Source organism: Falco biarmicus, chromosome 11, assembly GCF_023638135.1.
Source record: "Falco biarmicus isolate bFalBia1 chromosome 11, bFalBia1.pri, whole genome shotgun sequence".
Taxonomy (NCBI): Eukaryota; Metazoa; Chordata; class Aves; order Falconiformes; family Falconidae; genus Falco; species Falco biarmicus.
In genome coordinates, this window is record NC_079298.1 from 29886830 (window position 1) to 29906712 (window position 19883).

At 53.1% G+C, this 19883-nt stretch overlaps 1 protein-coding gene across 3 annotated transcripts in view; it reads left to right on the forward strand.

Annotated features, from left to right (window-relative positions):
• The window catches only part of LMX1A (LIM homeobox transcription factor 1 alpha), a 46108-nt gene extending 29183 nt beyond the window's left edge, over window positions 1-16925 (forward strand). The window contains exons 4-10 of one of the 3 annotated variants that reach the window (XR_008824755.1): window positions 8828-9060; window positions 13986-14155; window positions 14307-14384; window positions 14495-14564; window positions 14699-14869; window positions 15098-16340; window positions 16438-16925. Coding sequence is in view for 1 of the 3 variants with exons in the window: in XM_056356670.1 (XP_056212645.1) it covers window positions 8828-9060; window positions 13986-14155; window positions 14307-14384; window positions 14495-14564; window positions 14699-14869; window positions 15098-15258 (883 nt within the window). In the remaining 2 variants the exon portion in view is untranslated. Of the gene's footprint in view, window positions 1-8827; window positions 9061-13985; window positions 14156-14306; window positions 14385-14494; window positions 14565-14698; window positions 14870-15097 lie in introns of all 3 variants that reach the window. The other 2 variants (XR_008824756.1, XM_056356670.1) reach the window with 2 other exon arrangements.
• Window positions 16926-19883: the final 2958 nt, after the last annotated feature.

Genomic DNA, 19883 nt, shown 5'->3' on the forward strand with positions numbered 1-19883 from the left:
GACCTGAATGCTCTTTCTTTTCCTTTCTTTTGTTTTTATAACCTTCCTTTTGAAATTCTGAGTGGAAAATAGAAAGGTTTTAATTTTTTCTTTTGTTTCTATATTCATTTTCCATCTCAAGAGCTTTACAAAAAAATCAGAGGCAAATGTAATATCTTGCAAGAAGGGATATCTTAAGCTGGAAGGGAATGAAAATAGCTCCTTCCCCCACGGTGGTACAGCACGTTGAAAAACCAGTGGGTGTGTAAAATCCCCAAAGGGGTAGGAAAACCAGCCTGCAGGATTTTTTAGCCAGGATATCTGTTTCTTGGAAAGAAGAAAAAAAAAAAGTTTCAAGATCATCACTGTTTTATCTGCAAAATGAATGACACGAGCAGCATTTCCTTCTCTCCTAGTTATTCCTGCCCCGCTTACAAAGCTGGCCAAATTGGGGTGGTGGCAGCGATGGCACATCCTCTTACTCCTGGTGACTTTGCTTTTCCATCATTTGCCTCTCCATTAATCTCAGTACAAACAAAGGCTCTGAAGAGACAAGCTGAAAAGCTCCTGGGGGTACGTTTAAATCAGTCCTTTCTAATAATGTCTGTCGACCTCTCTGTGGAAGCACTGCTCCCCAAGGAAAGGACACGGAGCCGCAGCAGCGTGCTGAAATATGGTGGGGTGTAATTAATTCTGACCTCTGGCTCCCGCTCACTCACTTTCAATATTAAATTTGACTAGTGATATTGTGGTTTTTCAATTATCCTTGTTTTCCAGGGGGCACAGGGAGGGGAGGGGGTCGCCGTTCAAAATTCAACTTGGTGGGAGATGCATTGGCTGGGATGTGGAACTCGCATGCCATGGGCTGGATGGGATCAATCCTTGGGTCATCTCTATTGGGATGGCATTTGGGCTTGGACACAGTGTTGTGTGTGCTTCTCCCCCTCCTACCTGTGTCCATCCTGCTTCCAAAATGAGATACTTGTCTGGTGCCGGGATGGGGCCAGCTCCCTGCCTGGTGCTACATACTGTTGGGGTCGTGGAGATGGGGGGCAGGTACAGAAACAGCCTTTAGGGAAATGGGGAGGAAAATCAGCATTTTGGTCTTGTTCTTCTGGCCTTGCCCAGGAGGTTGCTTTCTGGCTGCTCCTGAAGTCAGTAGAGGATTTTTATCAGACTCTTCGAGGGCCTGGAGGGGACCCAGAGCCATCAGCTCCTACAGGACCTTATTGGTAAAAGTCTTGGTAGCATGTCCTTGATCAGGAATGGAGCAAGTTAAAACAGCTTTAGAAGCCATGCACTTGCTTGACCTTTTATTTTTGTGTAGAAAAGGCTCGAGGGTTGCTAGTGTATTTTGGCAGCGGCTGTTTGCTGGGAAGGCTTCGTTTGTCTGTTTATTTAACCCTATCATTCTAACAGTGCCCCTGCTTGTCATGGTGTGGTCTCTGGAGGGTCGGGGGGGGGTGTTAAGTGACCACTTTTGGACCTCAGCCAGGAGGCAGGGACGAAGGTGCCCTTTTCTGGGAAGGCTCAGGTTGTTCATGTGTAGCAGTAGGGTAAAACAGCCCAGTGCCAACCCCCTCTCCTCCTCTGCCCTCCTCTCCTCTCTGCCACCACCTCCCCAGGATGTCCCTCATCACTGGTGTCCTCTGCCACAGCACCAGGCTTCACAAGGGGACATGGGACCTGCTTAGGTGTTCTCATCAGGGCAGGAGCTTGTTAAGGGATGCTCCTGCAGGACACCCATGTGTGGACCCCCCTAGTTTAAACCCTCCAAAACCTCTGGGGTCCCTGGATGGGGCCGTCCCCCTTCTCTGTGTCCCAGCAATGCCCAACAGCAGCTCTGCCTTGGAAAGCGAGCTGTGCTTGTTGGCATCCACCGCTGTGGCGAGCTCTCTGAGGCTGGGATGCACGGCAGAGCGGGATGCTGGATGGGGTAGGACCGAACCCAGTGGTTTGGACCCTGGGAAAGCTGGGTTAGGTGGAGAAAGGTGAAAAGCAGGGCTCTCCAGCTTCACCTCCTCTCCTCACTTTCCCCAGCCTCTCGGAGAACACAGCCACCAGCTCAGGTCTGGATTTTCCAGAGGCCAAGGACTGACTTTTCAGACGCTCCATCCCCAGTTGCCAGCAGGGTCTTGGCCGGGCCCTGGGGAGAGCTTGCCCCCCGGGGCTGTGGAGTTTGCATCAGCCCCTGGGATGAAACAAGTCCGGTTCAGCCCGGTTGCTATGTCCCCTCGAAGCATCGGAAGACGCATTCAAGCAGCAGAAATGATGAGAAGGGCTTGAGCCGGGAGGGGGTGGGGGGGTGGGGGGGGAGGAGAAGGGAAATTAAAAAAAAAAAAAAAAAAAAAAAGGAAAACGCCACTTGCTGCAAAGCAAGCGAATTCTCCAATAAACCTGAATCTGCTGAGAATACATTTTACAAACATGCAGCGAAGTTGGCCGCTTTTGTTTGGGCGTTTGTTAAGCATTAACTAAAGAATGCCATGGTCCAGCCTGCTCGGTGTGAAACCTAATTCTCCCCCTTTCTGGAGCCATGGCATGGAGTGCTCAATTTTTTTCTCTCTGTAGGACTGCAGCCTTCTGGTACTCCAGCCAAAAAACACTCATATTTTAGCAAGCTTAGCCCCGGCCCCGTTGCCAGGCAGTAAAGCGAACACTTGCCCGCCTCGGGGGGAGGGAGCTGGGAGACAGGGAAGGGTCAGGAGAACAGCCCCAGGGAAAACATCCCTCCTTCATCCCACCCAGAGCTCTCCCAGGGCTTGGGGTGTGTGGGGAGGGAAGGCAAGGGTGGCTGCGGGTGCTCTGCTCTGTCAGCCTGGGAACCCGGAGACCCCGGGTGGGTTTGGAGGTGCCTGGGATAGCTGGTGCTGTGTTGCCCTCTGAATCACTCTCCCCGTCCCCAGGACATGCCAGCCTGCTCTCTGCAGTGCTGGGGTGCACTCAGCCCTTTCCTACTTTCTCCCACAGCCTTGGCACCCTCCCACAATGGCTGAGGGTCCACATGGTCCCCTCACGAGGATGCCAAGAGATGCCCTCGCAGGCACCACGCATGGTGGGTGCATCCATCCTGCTTCCTTCTGGGTTGTGGTCCATGCCCTCGGCCTCATCCTTTATCCCCAGGAGGGCCAGAGTGGGGGACAGGGTGACCTGAGTCCAGCAGCAGCAAGAGAGTGACTCGTTCCCAAGCCATGGGTGGAGGGTTGACAGCCACTGGCACTTTTCCACTGCCAGCCCATCGAGGACCTGGTGCTGCCTTCCCCCCTTCCGACAAGTGACAGTGAGTGAGAAGATGACCCAGTGCCAAGACAACTCAATCCAGCATCCTTGCTCCCCATGGAGCCCTGTGGCTCACCGCTGGCACCCGCCGCCAGCCTCCTCCCGCGCCTCTCGCACTGTGTGTGGCCGTCAGCTTGTCCCCATGCCAAGGTCACGTCTCTGGCAGGGGTCGTGGCTTTGCTTTCCAGTGAGCCATCAGTTGGGGATGGCTGTGAGCACGAGCAGGCTGGAACTCCAGCACTTCTGACGGGTTGGTCGGGGTCTGCTCAGGCTCCTCCGGGGTCATGGTGAGAGCAGGTGATGAGTTGGTCAGATCTCTGCACCAAGGTGCTGGAAAACACAGCACCTCTGCGGATGCACCTGCTGTGGCAGCCCTGGCAGGGAGGCGAGCGGGGCAGCTGCTTTGTGGGGACTGGTGCCATCAGGGTCATTGGGGGTTGCTCCTGCCCCTCTCACCACATCCCAGGGCCAGGTTGGCAAGCATCCCTCTGCCCAGCAGAGCTGCCTTGCCTTACCCACTGCCTGAACCAAGCCTCTGCACGGCGTTTGAGATTTGTCCATCAGTATTTAATATCGGCGTCCCTGACCCGCCACCCCCTCCCCGGGGAGGCTTCGAAGGGCTGTGTTTGTATGCGGCGCACGCAGACAGACAGCAGCCGGGAAGCGCCCGTCAATCATGGCCCCTTTCAGCCTGTCACCTCAAAATAAAGGGAGAAAGAGGGGGTGGTGGCTCCGATGGGAACCGGGGGCTGCCCACGCCGCTCCCCCTCCATCAGTGCGGGAAGGGACACGGGATGCGCCTCCCCAGAGGTGGCTTTGGCCACGTGTTGAAATTTCTAGGTTTCAGTGATGATGCGTGGATGGGAAACCCCAGAGCAGAGGTCTGGGATGGATTTCTTGAGGAAGAGGAACTGCACAGAGAGGTGTGACTGTGTCCCAGGGGAAGCGGGGTGGTGGTGTCTGTAGCATCAGCTAGCTTGCTTGGGGGGGTTTCAGCAGGAATGTTAGACTTTTGGAAATGGCAAAATACTTTGTTTCAAGATTTTCTTGAAACCCACCACCACCACCTTTGTTTCAAAACTACAGATTTCATTTCAAAAGGGACCTAAATTTTAAAAAAACCCACAAACTTGGTGTGGATGAATCAATAGAGGAACAGGAACATTTTTAAGATCAGAAACAAAAGGTTGTGTGTTGTGATAAAAATTGCTTGCATCACTATATTTTCATTCCAGTTCTTCTTAAGTTGAGTGGGTTTGTTTTCGCCTACAAATATTCACCGTCAGCGCTTCAATGAGGCTTTTACCGAGTCACTCGTGGCAGGCTGGGTTTCCAGCGAGCATCACAGAGCTGAGCAGGTCACCCCGTCTGGTGCCCTGCCCTGTGCCTGCCAGCTCTGAACATGATTAAACAAAGCCAAAGGCTGCCAGCCAGGGGTTAGCTTTTGAACCCTAGGCTATGGAGGGAAAAAAAATAAATCTACCAAGAACTAAAGCCCACAGCATCCCTAGAATGGCAGAAATGAAGGCGCTCCCATTGCAGTTTGGGGGTTGGTAATTTGTTCTTGGTTTAAAACCTGTTGAAGTCCTTGGTCAGAGCCTGTCCTTCTCTTCTGTGGAGCCTCCTGTAGAGAAATGTAATCTCAAAGTCCCCTTTGCAGTTTCAGGGAGACACAAAGAGGTAGAGAGGGGAGAAAAGATGGCATATGCTCTGCAGCCTGCTGCTTGCAGCAGGAGGGGGCTGGGCACAGAGCTGGAGATCCCAGAGGTGGAGGAAAACATCTCTGGATCCAGGCTGGTGTGGACTGCTGAGGCAAAAATGTTAAATTAATTGCTAGATCCAGTGCTGGAAGAAAATTTTCCTTCAGCCCTGTCCCAGGCTGACCAGGGGTGTTTCAGTTGGCTTATTTATGCAGGGGTTGTCTATGCAGGAGTTATCCTATGTGGAGCTAACCCTATATTCCAGAGTGGGATTATCCATGTGTGGGGTTATCCATGCGGGAGGTTATCTGTGCGGGGGGTTATCCGTGCATGCTCTTCCTCCCTGGTCCCTGCAGAGGAGCTGGTACCGTCCAGGGCTGGTCCAGGGCTGTAGGGATCTGGGACACCAGCAATGCCCTGTACTCTCTCTCCATTACTACCTGCGGTAGGCTGCAGGTTTTATGCTCGTGACCTTTTAGCGCCTAAGATCTCGGTTTATTGTGGGTTTATAGGGAGCTCTTTATGGTTTTGTACTGTGGAAGAGGTTTTATGGGGATTTCTCTGCATCTCACGTTGCTCAGGGATGGGGGAGTCCTGCACTGGGCAGCAAAAGCTGCCTGGTCCGTCTGGCATCCCTCAGCAGGAGCTGTTGGGGACTCAGCAGTTTGGAAATGAAGTCATTTATTCAGCGACTTAAGTACGGCTTTAAGTGTCTAATATTAGGCAGCCATTTACCTAAATCTCACACCTTTGTGTTTTGCAACACGCTTTGGGCTTAGAAACATCCATTGCTCTGCTGGTGCTGCTGTGCATAATTGGCAAAGGTTTATGGCACTCTAATCAGTACCCTGGAAATAGAGATTTTGGACACATTCATTCGTGAAGATTAGATAGCAGTAAGGTAATAACTTATCAATATTTTATTACGTAGAGCAGTTAGTAATCCCAACAGGTAGGGCTTAAACTTCATTTAAACAAGATGAGAATGTGTTACCAGATGAATACAAATCACCTCCACTTTGACATAAAAGAGACATAATTAAAGGCAAAATGACTACAGAAATATTAACACAAGCCTGCGCTGCTCAGATCTGGGGCAAGAATAAAAATGACCCTTCAGAAGGGATGCTTTCAAGGGAATATACATCCCTCTTCTCCCAGGGCAGTCACAGGGATGTTGGAAATACATACATCTTAGAGACAGACAGTTGTATGTAAACCTGGGAAATCGTAGTTTAATGTACAAAAAAGCTACTAATGGCATTATCTGGAATTACCAACTCCCCCACCTTTTATTTGATGATTTTCTGCTTTCTGTAGTGACAGTGGTGTTTTATAAAAGCTTTATAACACCCCTTTCCTACTTCTTGGGGGATGCTACAATTTGCTGAGTGTGCCCAGGATTTGGCTGGCACAGGGAGAGTGATGTACCCCATCCCCATGCTCGCCACCACCAGTTTGGGAAAACCTGGGAGGGAGCAAGCACTGCCCACGTGCTGGTGCGCCGCGTCCGTGAGAGGACCCCAAGATGGGAGGGTTGCCAATAAATGCCAATGCCAATAAAGTGGGGTGCATTTGGGGGCCCCATTCCTGACCCTTCAAGCCCTTGCCACCCAGCCCTCAAGGCTGGTGGACACCGCTGACGGGCAGCAGTGTGCAGTGCCAGCTGTGTGCACATCTGGCAGGCAGCTGTTTGCCTCCAGAGCTTGGTCACCAGCTGCAGCATGGGGCACTGGGAGGTGATGCTCCGTGGCTGACCTTGCCCATCGGCGTGGGGAGGCAGGCGTTATCCTCTGCTCCTGCACATGTCTGCCCTTCTCATGCTGGTGGGACGTGCCGCCTTGCCCGGGCTCGCTGGCTCCACACAGGCAAGCGCTGCTCTCTGACGAGACGGGCACAGATGTGCCCAGCTGCTGCCACCAAATCTCCTGGGCTCACTGCCTGCACAGCAGAGCCTGCCTGTCCCCCTCCGGCGGTTTGCACAGCTGACCGTCTTGTTTGTCATCTATTGGGCAGCTAAAGCGGTGAATTGGAAAAGCGAAATGAAGCCTGGCTGGGATTTCAGGGGAGCAGGGGCAGCACGTGGGCTGCAGCAGGACGCACTCCCCTTAGCTGCTGGGGAGCTTTTGTTCAGCAGTGCCGCTGGAGGTAGGGGTGCCTTCGACTTGGGAGCTACCTCTAGGGCATGAAGACACGCACCTGCCTTGCTATTGCCCCCCGTCTCCTGGTTTTATGGGCTACTGAGCTCATCACAAAAACTTTTTGACATTGTCCCCATTTTCTGATGGTTTCGCTGCGGGGGTTTCGCATACATCTGGTCCTCTCCTCCTTGGAACGGGGCTGACTCAGCACTTTTCATTTCCTATGTGGTTTGTTGTAACAGCCAAAAAAAGAGAAAGGATCGAAAGCCTGCTGGTGGCTGCAGGGTTTCTCTCCCCCTCCCCAGCCAGCCAGCCCCAGCCCCGCAGGTCTCTCCCCGGGATGACACATGGGATGGGGACCATGGCAGTGGGAGCTATCGGGGCCGTTGGAAGGCTGGATGCAGCGCTCCCTGCACAGGTCCCTAGGGCATCTCTGGGCTGGGACAGGGGCGATGCTCGGAGATAACCTCTTCAGGATGTGCGCTGACTTCTGACTTCTCTTTCTGGGCCAAAGTCATCAAAACAGGGGAATAATAATGTCCAGTTCCCACAGATATTTAGGGCAAGGCTGGGTAAAAGGTGATTTTTGAATTATGGAGCCCGAGCCAAAAACATAGATATCTGGGGGTGATGAAGAGATTCAGCATTGGTACCTTCAAACATCTCTACTGGGGGAAACATCCCATTCACTTAAAACATCCAGCCCAGGGTTTAGCTCCAGGTGCCTCCGAGTCCTCTCAGGAAAACACTGATGCTTGTCACCTCTGCTCTGCTCGCCTCAGTTTCCCCAGCTGTAAATCATCAATCATGCTACTGAGCTGTGGTTGTTGGGTTTTTTAAGTCAGAAAAAGAAAAGCTTTGTTTTAACCTGAAGTGCTATTGCTGTCGTTACTATTGTTGGCTTTGAAGTATAAAGCCAGTGTGTTGAAACCTGGAAACTGTACAATTAGGGATGCCTCAAACACTGTCACATCAATGTCAAGGAACGAGCTGAGCTTTTTGTTTTCCTTTTGACACATCAAGTCTTCAGTCTGTCACCAGCCTTAACCCCAAAACTGCTGCCATGGAGGTCTTTATGATATATTAGACATTCCTGATGTGCTTGCAAGCAGGAAGGGGGCTGTTCCAGTGACCCAGGCTAGAGGAACAGGGTGGTTTGTGGGTGACCAACAGCACGGGTCCTTTCTGCAGGTGCTTGTTGAGAGGCACAGATGAGCTTGCTGGCCCCATTGCCATCTCCAGCATCTCCTTATGTCTAGGCGTCAGCTGGAGGCAGGTTGACACATAGAGTTGGCCTGATAAAACTCATGTAGATGTGTCGTATCCACATCTTGTGGTGGTGGGAGCTGGACCACTGGGTTTGCCGCCTGTTTGCTTTTCGCCTGGAGTATCTGGATGTTGAGGTCTTTGTCCTTCAACAGTATCCATGGTAAGCACCTGCTAACAGATCAACCAGAAAGGCTAAAGTTGACCCAAAAGCAGCATCCCCCATTGGCACAGGGCAAGCTTGCAGCATGTGCCTTATACGGCAGGGTGCCAGCACCATTGTGCCTAGTCCCCCAACACAATCAAAGCACCAATGGGGTGACCCAGTGATCCTGTGCCAATGCTCATCTCCCCACCATCCACCATGGGTGCCCCATCCGTTGTCCCCAGTGCCATGCCACCCGCTGGGTGCAGCTGTGGTGCTGCCGCGTGTCCCAGCAGGATCTCCTCTTGCTCTTGCAGGCTCTTTGCGGTGAAGTGTGCTGGGTGCCTGGAGGCCATTGCGCCCAGTGAGCTGGTGATGCGCGCCCAGAAGAGCGTCTACCACCTGCGCTGCTTCTGCTGCTGCGTCTGTGAGCGGCGCCTGCAGAAGGGCGACGAGTTTGTGCTGAAGGAGGGGCAGCTCCTCTGTAAGGGCGACTACGAGAAGGAGCGGGAGCTGCTGAGCTTGGTGAGCCCGGCTCTGTCAGATTCTGGTAAGGGGCCGCCCGCGCCCAGCGTCTCCCTGGCTGGTCCCGCTCTGAGGCCCCGGTGAGCGCGGTGGGGTCTGGAGGTGAGGTTTGGGGTCACTGCCCTGAACCTCTGCCAGGGTCTGAAGGGAAAAGCTCTGTAAGCACCATTGCATCCTCCAGCCAGAGTTTCTCCCACCTCACTGGCAAAGGCAGGAGTGGGGACCTCGGCAGCAGAGGGGCTGCAGGGCTGGAGGATGCTCTGGGAACCATTCCATCTCATTAGGCTCATTTCTAGAAGGGTTTTTGCTCCTGGCCTGTGCAGGGCACCAGCACCCCATCCCAAAGGGTACACAGCCTCCCTGGGCATGGGAGGGAGGGTCGTGCTGGCTGAAGGTGACATCTCCCACCTCCTCACCTGAGGAAATGGAGGAGCTGCCCCTGGTATAAATACACCGTAAATGAGAGTCTTCTTGAAAACAAAATCATGGTCCCAAGCATCCCACTGACTACCTTGGGCTAAACCTTCTGTGTCCCTCCCTTGTGCCTCGCTGTCCCCACCTGGGACTCTGGAAAGGCTGAGTGCAAGAATTGAGCTGCTTCTGCTGCAGCCACCCTTTTTAATACTAAGGGGAAACTGAGGCACAGAGCTAAAACTTGAACTGGCAACAGGGAACCTGCAAATCTTGTGTCCCCAGTGGCTTCCCAGCCAGTCGATGACCGGAGCCAGACTGCAGACCTGGTGTGGTGGCACTGTGGGGACACTGCAGAGCCCAGGGGGGCTGCAGGAGGGGTGGCACGTGGCTGGAGGTGGGCAGGGGGCTGGCATTCTGCTCCAGCCAGGGTGTCACTGCCAGACTGGGCTGCCCAGAGCATCAGATCATCATTAAAATATGTATTTACAGTCAATGCAAATCAAATCTGAATGTTTCCCAGGAAGATAAATTTAGTAAGAAAGCCCAGCAACAGGGGCCGGGGGGATGGAAATGACCTGCTAGCAGAAATCCTCATGTTGATGCCATCCCCGCAGAGCCCTGCTCCTCTTGAGGTTGGGCAGCCCCATGCCGTGTGCCTGGGTCACTTGGCTCCTCTTAAAAACCGTCACTGGGGGAAAATCTGCTTTGCTCAGGGAAGGATTTCCCTGCTAAATGCCATGCTCTGGAAAGGGCTGACGGCAAACTGGCAGGGAGCCTGTCTTTTCCCTGCTAGAGCGAAGCACTGGATAAAAAAAAATAATAAAAAAATCATTGTTACAAGCCCATTTAGGAGGGAGTTCAGGTGCGATGTGGGGCAGGTCATGGACATGGCAAAGCCTGGAGCTCATGGCCAGGCGCAGGCAATGCTGTGGCTGGGGGAAGGTGTCGGGGGGGAAAGGGATGGCTTTGGTGGGGATGGAGCAAAAATTACCCAAACCCCATGTTTCTCTTTAATATCGTGCTCCTCTGCAGCGAGAGCCTGGCTGCTTTGCAGCACTGTCTGCAGCTGGCTCTGTTCGAGCTCTGCAACCCCGCTTGCTGTACAGAAAAAATCCTCCCCCCAAATAACGGTGATGATATTTAAAAAATAGAGTGAGGCCATGGGAGGAGGTGGCTGAAAGAAGCTGGTGAGTGATGGTCCAACGCTGGAGGAGCTGGAGGGGCAGGAAAGCAGCAAGATCCAGCATGCTGGCGCTGGCTCTTGCCTTAGCCCTGGGAAAATCCTTAATTGATTGAAGAATTATTATTTTTTCCTTCTGGGATGAGCAAACTCTTTCAGTTAAAATAGGAACCAGTGAGGAGACGTCATGCAAGAAAAGAAGTGAACTGGACACCACGGTTTGGGTTTATTCCTAGTGGGGGGAAAGGGCAGTTTGGGAAAGGTGGGGGAGCTTTTTCTCCCCAGCGACTCATCCGCCTGTGGTCCAGCCCCACTGCCAGGGCCTCTGGCCAAACCAAGAGCTTCAACTAGCAAAAACCTCCAGGGGAGGTACTTAGTTTGGTGGAAACTCCAGCTGAGACTCAGGGGATGCAAAAGGCTGGTGTGGGAGTCAAAAGGAAACGGCAACCCCCTGGCTGGTTGGAAACCCAGGCGAAGCCCCTGGCATCCCCTGGCAGCCCCTGGCTCAGGGGTCCCAGCCCTTCTCATTTCCCTGCAGACCCCATAGCTTAGCCCCACCACCGTCTGTGCCTGGTTTTGGTTGCCACCAACAGTTCCTAGGGATGTCTTGTGGCTCTTGGGATGGTGGCATGGTGGGGACCAGCCCAGGTGCATGTGCCATGTGGGTGCTCGGCGTGGCACGGCATTGCCTTCTCCTGCTGCATTCCCCTGGGGACCACACTGGGGGATGCAGAGGGTGTCCCTGCTCAGGCACTGGTCCTGGATGCCCTTCACCAACAGCATGCCATGTACTTGTCCAGCCTTTCCCTGTCCCCATCCTCGCTGCTTTGAAGCCCCCCCCCCCCTCCCTCCCCCCGGCTGCCGCGCACCAAAGGCCACTTTATGAGAAAGCACAGATAAAAAGCAAGCCATATGTTGTCTGTAATCTCCCAAACCCTCGCTTCAATTACTGCCTCCCCCGAGCCTCCGCTGCCCAGCCTAAGTAAACAAGCCCCTCTGAAAGAGGACCCCGCTTTCCAATTAAAAGTGTCCTAACGTTTCTCCTCTCCCTAAATCCTCCCAAGCGAGGAATGTCCTGGCCCCGGCGGCGGGATGCGGGCTCGGCGGGTCGGACCAAGGGCACGCCGCACAATATCCATCGCCCAGGCCCCTTCCCAGGTGACGTCAGGGGCAGCCCCAGACACTCATTAATTTCTCCCCCTCCTCGGTGGGGAAAGGCTTGAAAGGGAGAGTTAATTAAAAATAATACCCCGCCAAATCCGGCTTCGCTTTTCCTTCTTTCCCTTTGACACTGGGAGGGATTTGGGGAGCAGGTGTTGGGGGGGAGGGCTTGAAGGGGGGGGGTGGGGGGGTGGGAGCTGCTCCACATCGGTTTTCCCCCTTGGCATGGGTTTTGAGCATCATTTGCCTGATGGAGTCCATGAGCCTCTGGTTCCCCGCTGCTGGGCTCTCCCTCTCCTGGACTGGAGGGGACTGGAGTGTTCACCTCATTTTAGGGATGCAAAGGTGTTCAGGCACTGACATGTCTCCACTGGTTGACATTCCTTCTCCTGATATTTTTAAAAATCTCTACCCTTCCATCAAAATTAAAATCCTTCAGGTTTCAGGAAAGCTGGCAACTTGGCGGAGCAGAGACCCTGCTTGTGCTGGTGATGAGAAGGAGGCAGCAGTGGCTGCTGCTCAGCCCCATTAACCATCACAGACTCCACACCCTGGGGGTCCCCAGCACTGGGGCTCTCAGACCTACCTCATTACTATATCCCTCACGCTGGGACATGAAGAGAGAAGTTTGTCTTTCCCTGTGCCGCTGCTGCTGTGGGTATGCTGTGGATGTGCTGTGAGCGAGTGGGGAGCTTGCAGCAGCAGCAAGGTGGTGGCTCTTGGGGGCCAGCATCCAGGTCCAGGCTGTTTGGGTACCACCAGTGTGAAGATCCATCCCCATCCCAGCCCTCCCCACAGGGAAGGCCTCCATACCAGCTGGTGAGCCCACGAAAGAGACCAGCAGTGTGAAGGGAAGAGGTAACTGGTACCTGAGAGCATCCTTGCTCCTCCACTGTGATCACTGCCTCCCCTCGCCCTGGAGATCTGCTCCTCTCCCCATTCCCAGCTGGGCTTCTCTTGGGTTTATGCTTTTCTGATGTGTGTGATCCATGATCAGCTCTTGCTGTGGGCTTCAACCTGACCTGCTTTCGCTGTGAATCTGAGCCAGGCTTACACACCCCTGCTGCATCCCCATCTCCCAGAGACACAGCAGCCCTGGGACGGGTCTTGGGCCAAGTACAGCCTTGCAACTGCATCAGACCAGCACCTCAGCTCCATTATCGATTCCCAGTCAGAGGGTGGAGGAGCTTTCTGGAAAAGGCTTGTAAAAGGGAAGGACCTGTGCTGTCAAACCTGCAGTACAGCCCTCCAACACCGACTGAGCAGGCGAGACCATCGACACGGTGGTGATGCAGTAAGTGAGGAGGGCTGGTAAGAGGCGAGGCAAGGCAGCACTGCCTGCTTTCCCGGAGCAGCTCCTGCCCGAAAGCCCCGTGGCCCTGAGCGGCGAAGAGCAGCAGGGAGAGACACACCAGTGCCTGGGAACACAATGGAGCAGCACGTTGCAGCAAGTACCCAAGGGGTGAAGCTTGAAGCAGCCTGCACTTCTGTCCAGGGAGATTTAAAATTCCATGCAAGGGAGGAAACACAGGCGAAAAGGTGCCCCTTGTATTTGTGGTCAAAAGCCTGGGCTCTAAATGCAGTTGACATCCATGGTAGGGCAAGTCAGGAGGAGTTTGTGAGGTTGTGGCTAACGTGTTGCCCTCTCTGAGCGTCTCTGCTCACCCCACACCCTGACCTCCCCTAGCCTGAGCTGTCCAGGCAGGGGGACCAGATGCCTGGTCACCAGCTAGGCTGGGGGACACCCCCAGGGGCACAGTGGTCCTCCATGTCTGCTGTCCTCTTGAGTGAACGTGGCCTGCCTCTGTCCAGATGTGTCCCCAGCTGTGGCCTGGCAGAAAATCCCTGTGGGGCAGGCAGGGATTTGGGTCTGATGGAGAGAAATCAGGCATCCCAGGGTTTCACACTGCAGCTGCTCAGGCAGTTGGGGAAAAGAAGAACCCAAAAGCACATCTGCTGGCTTGAGCAAATGTCCAAAACAAAAAACCCAAACTGCGAGTCACAGCAGCTCTCCCTGTCTCTGAGCTACCATGGGGCAGCCAGCCCCAGACCTCAGCTTCTCACACGCATTCACAAGAAGATCCCCACCACAAACAGTTTCTTTTAAATCCCCCAGATTATTCGGGACATGCTGGAAAATGGTGTGCATGGCCCATTGTCTGTAAAGGACCTCTTTGTTTTTTCCCCCCCCGTAGGCAAGAGCGACGATGAGGACAGCATTTGCAAACTGGGCCAAGCCTCAGGGAAGGGTGCTGAGGATGGGAAAGATCACAAGCGGCCCAAGCGGCCCCGCACGATCCTGACCACGCAGCAGCGGAGGGCGTTCAAGGCATCGTTTGAGGTCTCCTCCAAGCCCTGCAGGAAGGTATGGGGAGAAAGGCCCATGCTCAGCTGCCTCCAGTCCCGGGGATGTCCTGGATGCTGGGCAAGGAGTTGCTCCAGCTGCTCTATCCCCTCCTAAAGTCCCCCTGAAAAGCTGAGTGGGCTGAGATGCTGCTGTCATTCCTCTCTCCAAGGTGCGGGAGACACTGGCGGCCGAGACGGGGCTGAGCGTCCGTGTGGTGCAGGTCTGGTTCCAGAACCAGCGAGCAAAGGTGGGCATGAGGGGTGGCCCTCTGCCAGCAGCCAGTGCTGGGGCTCCCCTCCCTCCCCTTGCTTTGACCAAGGGATGATTTCACTCCTTTTTTCCTCCCTTCCCACCCAGATGAAGAAGCTCGCCAGGAGACAGCAGCAGCAGCAGCAGGATCAGCAAAACACACAGCGCCTGAGCTCAGGTACCCCCGTCACACCCAGCTCTCCCCACGCTTGGAGTACCCTGTTTCCCAGCCCTCTCCAGGCTTCCCAAGGGGTCTGGGTCCCCCAAAAAGCAGCAGCCTGATTGCACCGACAACTTGCTCTTCTCTTCCAGCCCAGACAAACGGCAGTGGCAGCGCGGGGCTGGAGGGGATGCTGAATCCCTACACCACTCTGCCCCCACCCCAGCAGCTGCTGGGCATGGAGCAAAGTGTCTACGGCTCCGACCCTTTCCGGCAAGGGCTCACCCCACCGCAGATGCCCGGAGACCACATGCACCCCTACGGTAAGGCTCCAGGGCTTGCCCCTTGCCTCCTCTCCTTCAAAGAGATGCTGAGCTGGGGTGGGGGGCTGTGTGGTGGGGGCTTGTGTGGGGGATGCAGCAATTTCTGGGAAGATGGCAATCCCCTCACCTCTAAATACTCTGCAAAAGCTGAGGGGTACCGGGCACTGCCATGGTGCCGGAGGAGAAAGCAGGCTCTGAAGCCCTTCTGCTCCTTCCCTGCCTCCCAAGGTGCTGAGCCCCTCTTCCACGACTTGGATAGCGATGATACCTCACTGAGCAACCTGGGTGACTGCTTCCTCGCCACGGCGGACGCGGGGCCACTCCAGGCGCGAGTGGGGAACCCCATCGATCACCTCTACTCCATGCAGAACTCCTACTTCACCTCCTGAGCGTGGCATGGTCCCCGGCACGGGGCAGCCACCGCTGCCGCGCTGCCCCAGGAGGGGCTGCAGAGCCCCCGGGGTTGGGAGGGAGGGGGAAGCGACACTGCTGGGATGCTGTCAAACAATATGTTGTAGCTTGGGATTTCCAAGGAGCGAGTTAAGTTATGGGTTACATAGTTTCATGTTTCTTTTAGGAGCCTAGGATTAGGGACAGGAGTGGTTTTTACAGCTGGCTGGTGGATTTTCAAATTTCAAACGGGGAACCAAATTTCTCGTTTCAGCAGGGGAAAAGGCAGGGGAAGGGGGATGGATGCCCCTATAGGATCATCCCGGTGCTGTACCCACTCCGCACCACCTTCGGTCCGAGGAGTGGAAAGAGCAAACTGCTGATCTTCATGGGGAGAGCCTAAGGCATCAGCAGGGCTTTGAAATTTGAAAAGCTGACGACACTTTGGGGAAACACGGGGAAAATGTCACTGCAGGGTTTTCCCTCTGTTGCCTCGACCAGCTTGAGTGCTCGCTGTTAAAACACAGTGACTTTTAAGATAGATGTTCCCATGAGAATATAGAAAGCTAGAAACCCCTAACATTGCCCCCGTCCCCGAGGATGGGGGTGTGTGCGTGTATGTGTGTGTGTGTGTGGGCACGCACGTGTGTGTGTGTGCAGAGCCGTGTGGCTGTGGGTGATGCACTACACAGCTGCACCTGCCAGATTGTATCAACAAAGTTTATTTCTAAGTCTATCAGAAATTTACTGTACAGCAAAAGTAACTTTATTTTCAACGTGAACCATATTTAAGGAAATACTCAATGCACTTAAGTTATAAGATGAAATAATTTACTTTTTATAAACATTATGTTTAGGTTGCAAAAGCCCAGTGGCAGGGAAGGAAAATCAGTTCATTTCAGGCGATAGGTTTGGGTTTTGGGGTTGGTTATTTTTGGTGCTCTCAGGTTGCCCCACTGGTTTTGAGGTGCAGTTGAAACACAAAGCAGGGCTGGCTCCAGGGACCTGCTCTTCTGCTGGCGTATCGATGGGGACAGCATGGTGGCCAGATCCTGTCCCCACTGCTGGACGTGTCCAGGAGGTCGGTGTGGGGTGGACAACGCTGCTGGAGCTGGTGGACATCCTGGCCCACTGGGGCTCAGCCATGTTTCTCTGCATCACCTCTCTCCTTCCCACAGCAGGACCCAGCTTGCCTCCACCAGCGACCCCATCCCGTACCCTCAAACATGGGGGCTAGGTGAGTGGGAACTGCTGTCCTGGCTCTGGAAAACACCGCAGCTCGTATTGCCACCCCTCGGGAGAAGGAGAAAGGAGGGACAGCCCTGCATTTCCCACCCCATGCTCGGGTTCATCCCTGCCAGAGCCGTGGGAACCTGGGGAAAGTTCTCCTTAGGGTCGAGCCTTCAGCTGACCCTCACCTCATCCCCACTCTCGTTTTCATGCGTTGTGTCCTTTTGTGCTGCTGTTCACAAATGATGTAAGCAACAACCCGTAAAGACATGCAAGTGACTGTGAGGCTCAAAACACTGGCTCATTGCCACCGTATGATCTGACACTGAATGTAGCGGGGTCCGGAGATGGCTGACCCGGCAGGAGATGCTGACACACTGTCAGAAATCGCGTACCAAGATGAAATTAAAAAGATAAAAAAGATCTCTGGAAAAAAAACCCGAAAGGCGCCTGATCTTTTCTTGCGTGGGGTGTCCCCTTGACTCAGAGAGGGGAGGGTTTGCACCATCTCCAGAGTCAGCAAGGTGTTGGGTGGGGTACAGAGAGACTGCAGGGGAAGCTTCAGCTCCTTGGGTTTGAGATATCAAATACTCTCTGGTTTGGGACTAAACTGGCCCTTAAGGGTCCTCCATGGCCAATGGACATGGGGGACTGGTGGAAGGTGACACATCTCCCTCTGGCTCCCACTCAAGGTGGCAGTGAGGGGCTTGCTGGGGCTCTCCACTGGGCGCAGCAAGGCTGTGCAGGACTAGCTCAGCTGTGAGCAGCCAGCTTGGGCCATCTAGACATCTGCAGGCAGTGGAGATGACGCCCTGCCAAAGTGATGAAAGAAAAAGGGAGGCCAGACAGCAGGCAACTTTCCTTACAACAAGGAGGGATGGGGGAAAAAGAGAAAAAGAAAACTATTTTGCATGTTTTCCAGCTCTCTGTGTGGGCCCATGTGTGTTTGTACCACCAGAAAGCTCTGCTTCACATTTCCACCTGCCCACAGTGTTTCTATGCTCTTAGTGTTGAAGGAGACCTGTAGAAGTCAGGACAGCCAGGTTACTAGCCAAAAATTTTCCCAAACGCATGAGCTCTTGGCTTAAAACACCCTGCAGACCTCAGTGGTACCTTCACATCCCTGGCTGCCATCTCAGCTCACGAAGCAGAACATGGCTGGGAGGCATTCACCCTTCCCAAGGACAGGGGGACTGCAGGAGTGGGAGAGCATTTCTGCAGGCCAGGTTACTCCATAAATGGCTTCACCTGGAGTATCACCTCACCATGAACCACAATGCTCCATGGCAGGGCCATGGGCAACTCCGTGTTAGGACTTCGTAAAAGGTAGGGGTGGGTATTTCCCGATAGGGATTGCTCTCATCACAGCTCCCTGGCATGGAGAGATCCCATGAATATGTGTTGATGCCACCAAATTGGGGATGGAGATACACAACCCATTGCCTAAAATGTTCAAAACCAGATGTTCTCCTTTCCGCTCTTCATCAGTCACTGTTCTGCTGTTCCTGTGCTATAAAATATTTTCCAAGTCCAACCTGCAGAAAAAAATATTCTAAAATGGTGCGACTGTGTGAAGAAAACTTGTGATTTTTATTTTGCAAGTTGTAGTTTCCTAAGAGCAGACTGGATTTCTAGGGTTGGTTTGGGGTTTTGCTTTATTTCAGGACAGAAGAGCAGTGCACCTCACCCTATGGATGGCAGCTGCTGCAAGCCCTACCAGCAGCCCCAGCCCAGCAGTGCCCAGTTTGTTCCAGTCACCCAGTCATGTCTTGGCACGGGGTGCTGGGCAGCCTGCCTGACCCAAACTGCTCAGGTCTGTGTTCTTGGGCATCCTGCAGCTGAGTGTTTCCCCTTGCTCCCCAAAATGAAGACTTATTTTTCACCACTCTACAGGCTCCATTTTCTCTCAACAATTACATTTTGATTACAAAACATCTCTGAGCCTGTATCTGACCTCTGTTGCCTCAAACATGAGCTGAAAAGAAGATTGGAGAAACATCTAACACATAGAAGAAAGGCTTTCCATGGAGAATTAAACAAGCTGTATTGAGCTGCAAGGCCTTCTCTCCCAGTAGAAGCATCTCACCTGTGCCTGCTTGCTCGTTTGGGGTTTAATTAGTCAGTCACGAGGTAAAGGTGTTGCTGGAGAGAGGGTAAAACCCTATAAAAGCAGGATTCACAGGTTGGCTGTGTTTGGGAGGAGGTGGGAAGATGTGCCCTAGGAAGCTGCCTGCCTTGATTTGAGATGCTCTTGTGAAGGACAGCAGGGTAGGTGCTTGCGTGGAAATTTTGCTGGATTTCTAAAGCCCTTGCTCTTTTGAAGAGAGAAACACATGTTGAGGAATTTCTTTGTAGAGACTGGGGTATTTGTGCATGCTTTACTCTTGACAAAGCACACGGGTGATACCTGTTACAAATGCTGGTATCTTTTAATGTTGGCTAAGTGTAATTTTTTTAGCTGGCTGTCTTCAAACCCAGCTTCTGGGTGGATGATGTGGAAAGGTGAAATCTGATCTTTTAGTTTGGGATTTTGGCACAAGAGGGTTCCACAGCAACAGGGAAAAGTGCTGGATCTGTCCTGGCATGGACAAGTTAGGGAAATTATGGCTTGAGGTTTCTCTATCGCTGTGTTTGGTGGTCTTGTAGAAATGCTGACTGGTGTTAGCGGAGCAGAGGGAACCTGGGCTGGGGTGAGGTGGATAGTCACCAGGGGCTGGAGGTGAAGTGCTTTGCTATGTGGAAAGGGGGCAGATCTGGGGGAGGTGGTCTGTATGTGGTGTGGAGGAGCTGCTGTGACCCACAGAGCCAGCATGAGTCTGGTTTGCAGGATCTAGTTGTGGGTAATGGCTGGGTTAACACCACCCAGGCTTGCAATAGAAAAATGGATGTTTTCATTAATGGTTATTAAAATTGCCTTAAAAATTCCCCTGACTTGGATGCTTCTTAAAACATCATGTTTAAAGTGTTGGTTTTTTTGTAAAGCCTTTTAAAGTTAAAAGGCTTGTCTTCTTCCACCCACAGTTATCTACTATTTGAAAAATGTTCACCTACATCAGTCTGGCTTTCCATCAGCCTAACTATCAATTTACACTTACTAAATTACTTCCCCCAAAATAAAACCCCCATAAAACCCATGTCATACAGACTGGTTGCCTACTTTTAAAATCCTGCAAAAAATGTAATGACACCCTATAATAACAGTAGCTTGAGGTATGTGTGTATATATGTATAAAATTATTATTTAGAGTATAGAATTTTGGGGAAGGATTAGTATTGCAGAAGGGGGTAGGTCTTCAGTAAAATCAGCAGAATGCATGGTCTTAAAGCTGTCCTCCTTCTGCAAGCTGGCCTGTGCGCTTGACACAATGCGAACACCAGTCCAGCTTGCAACCTT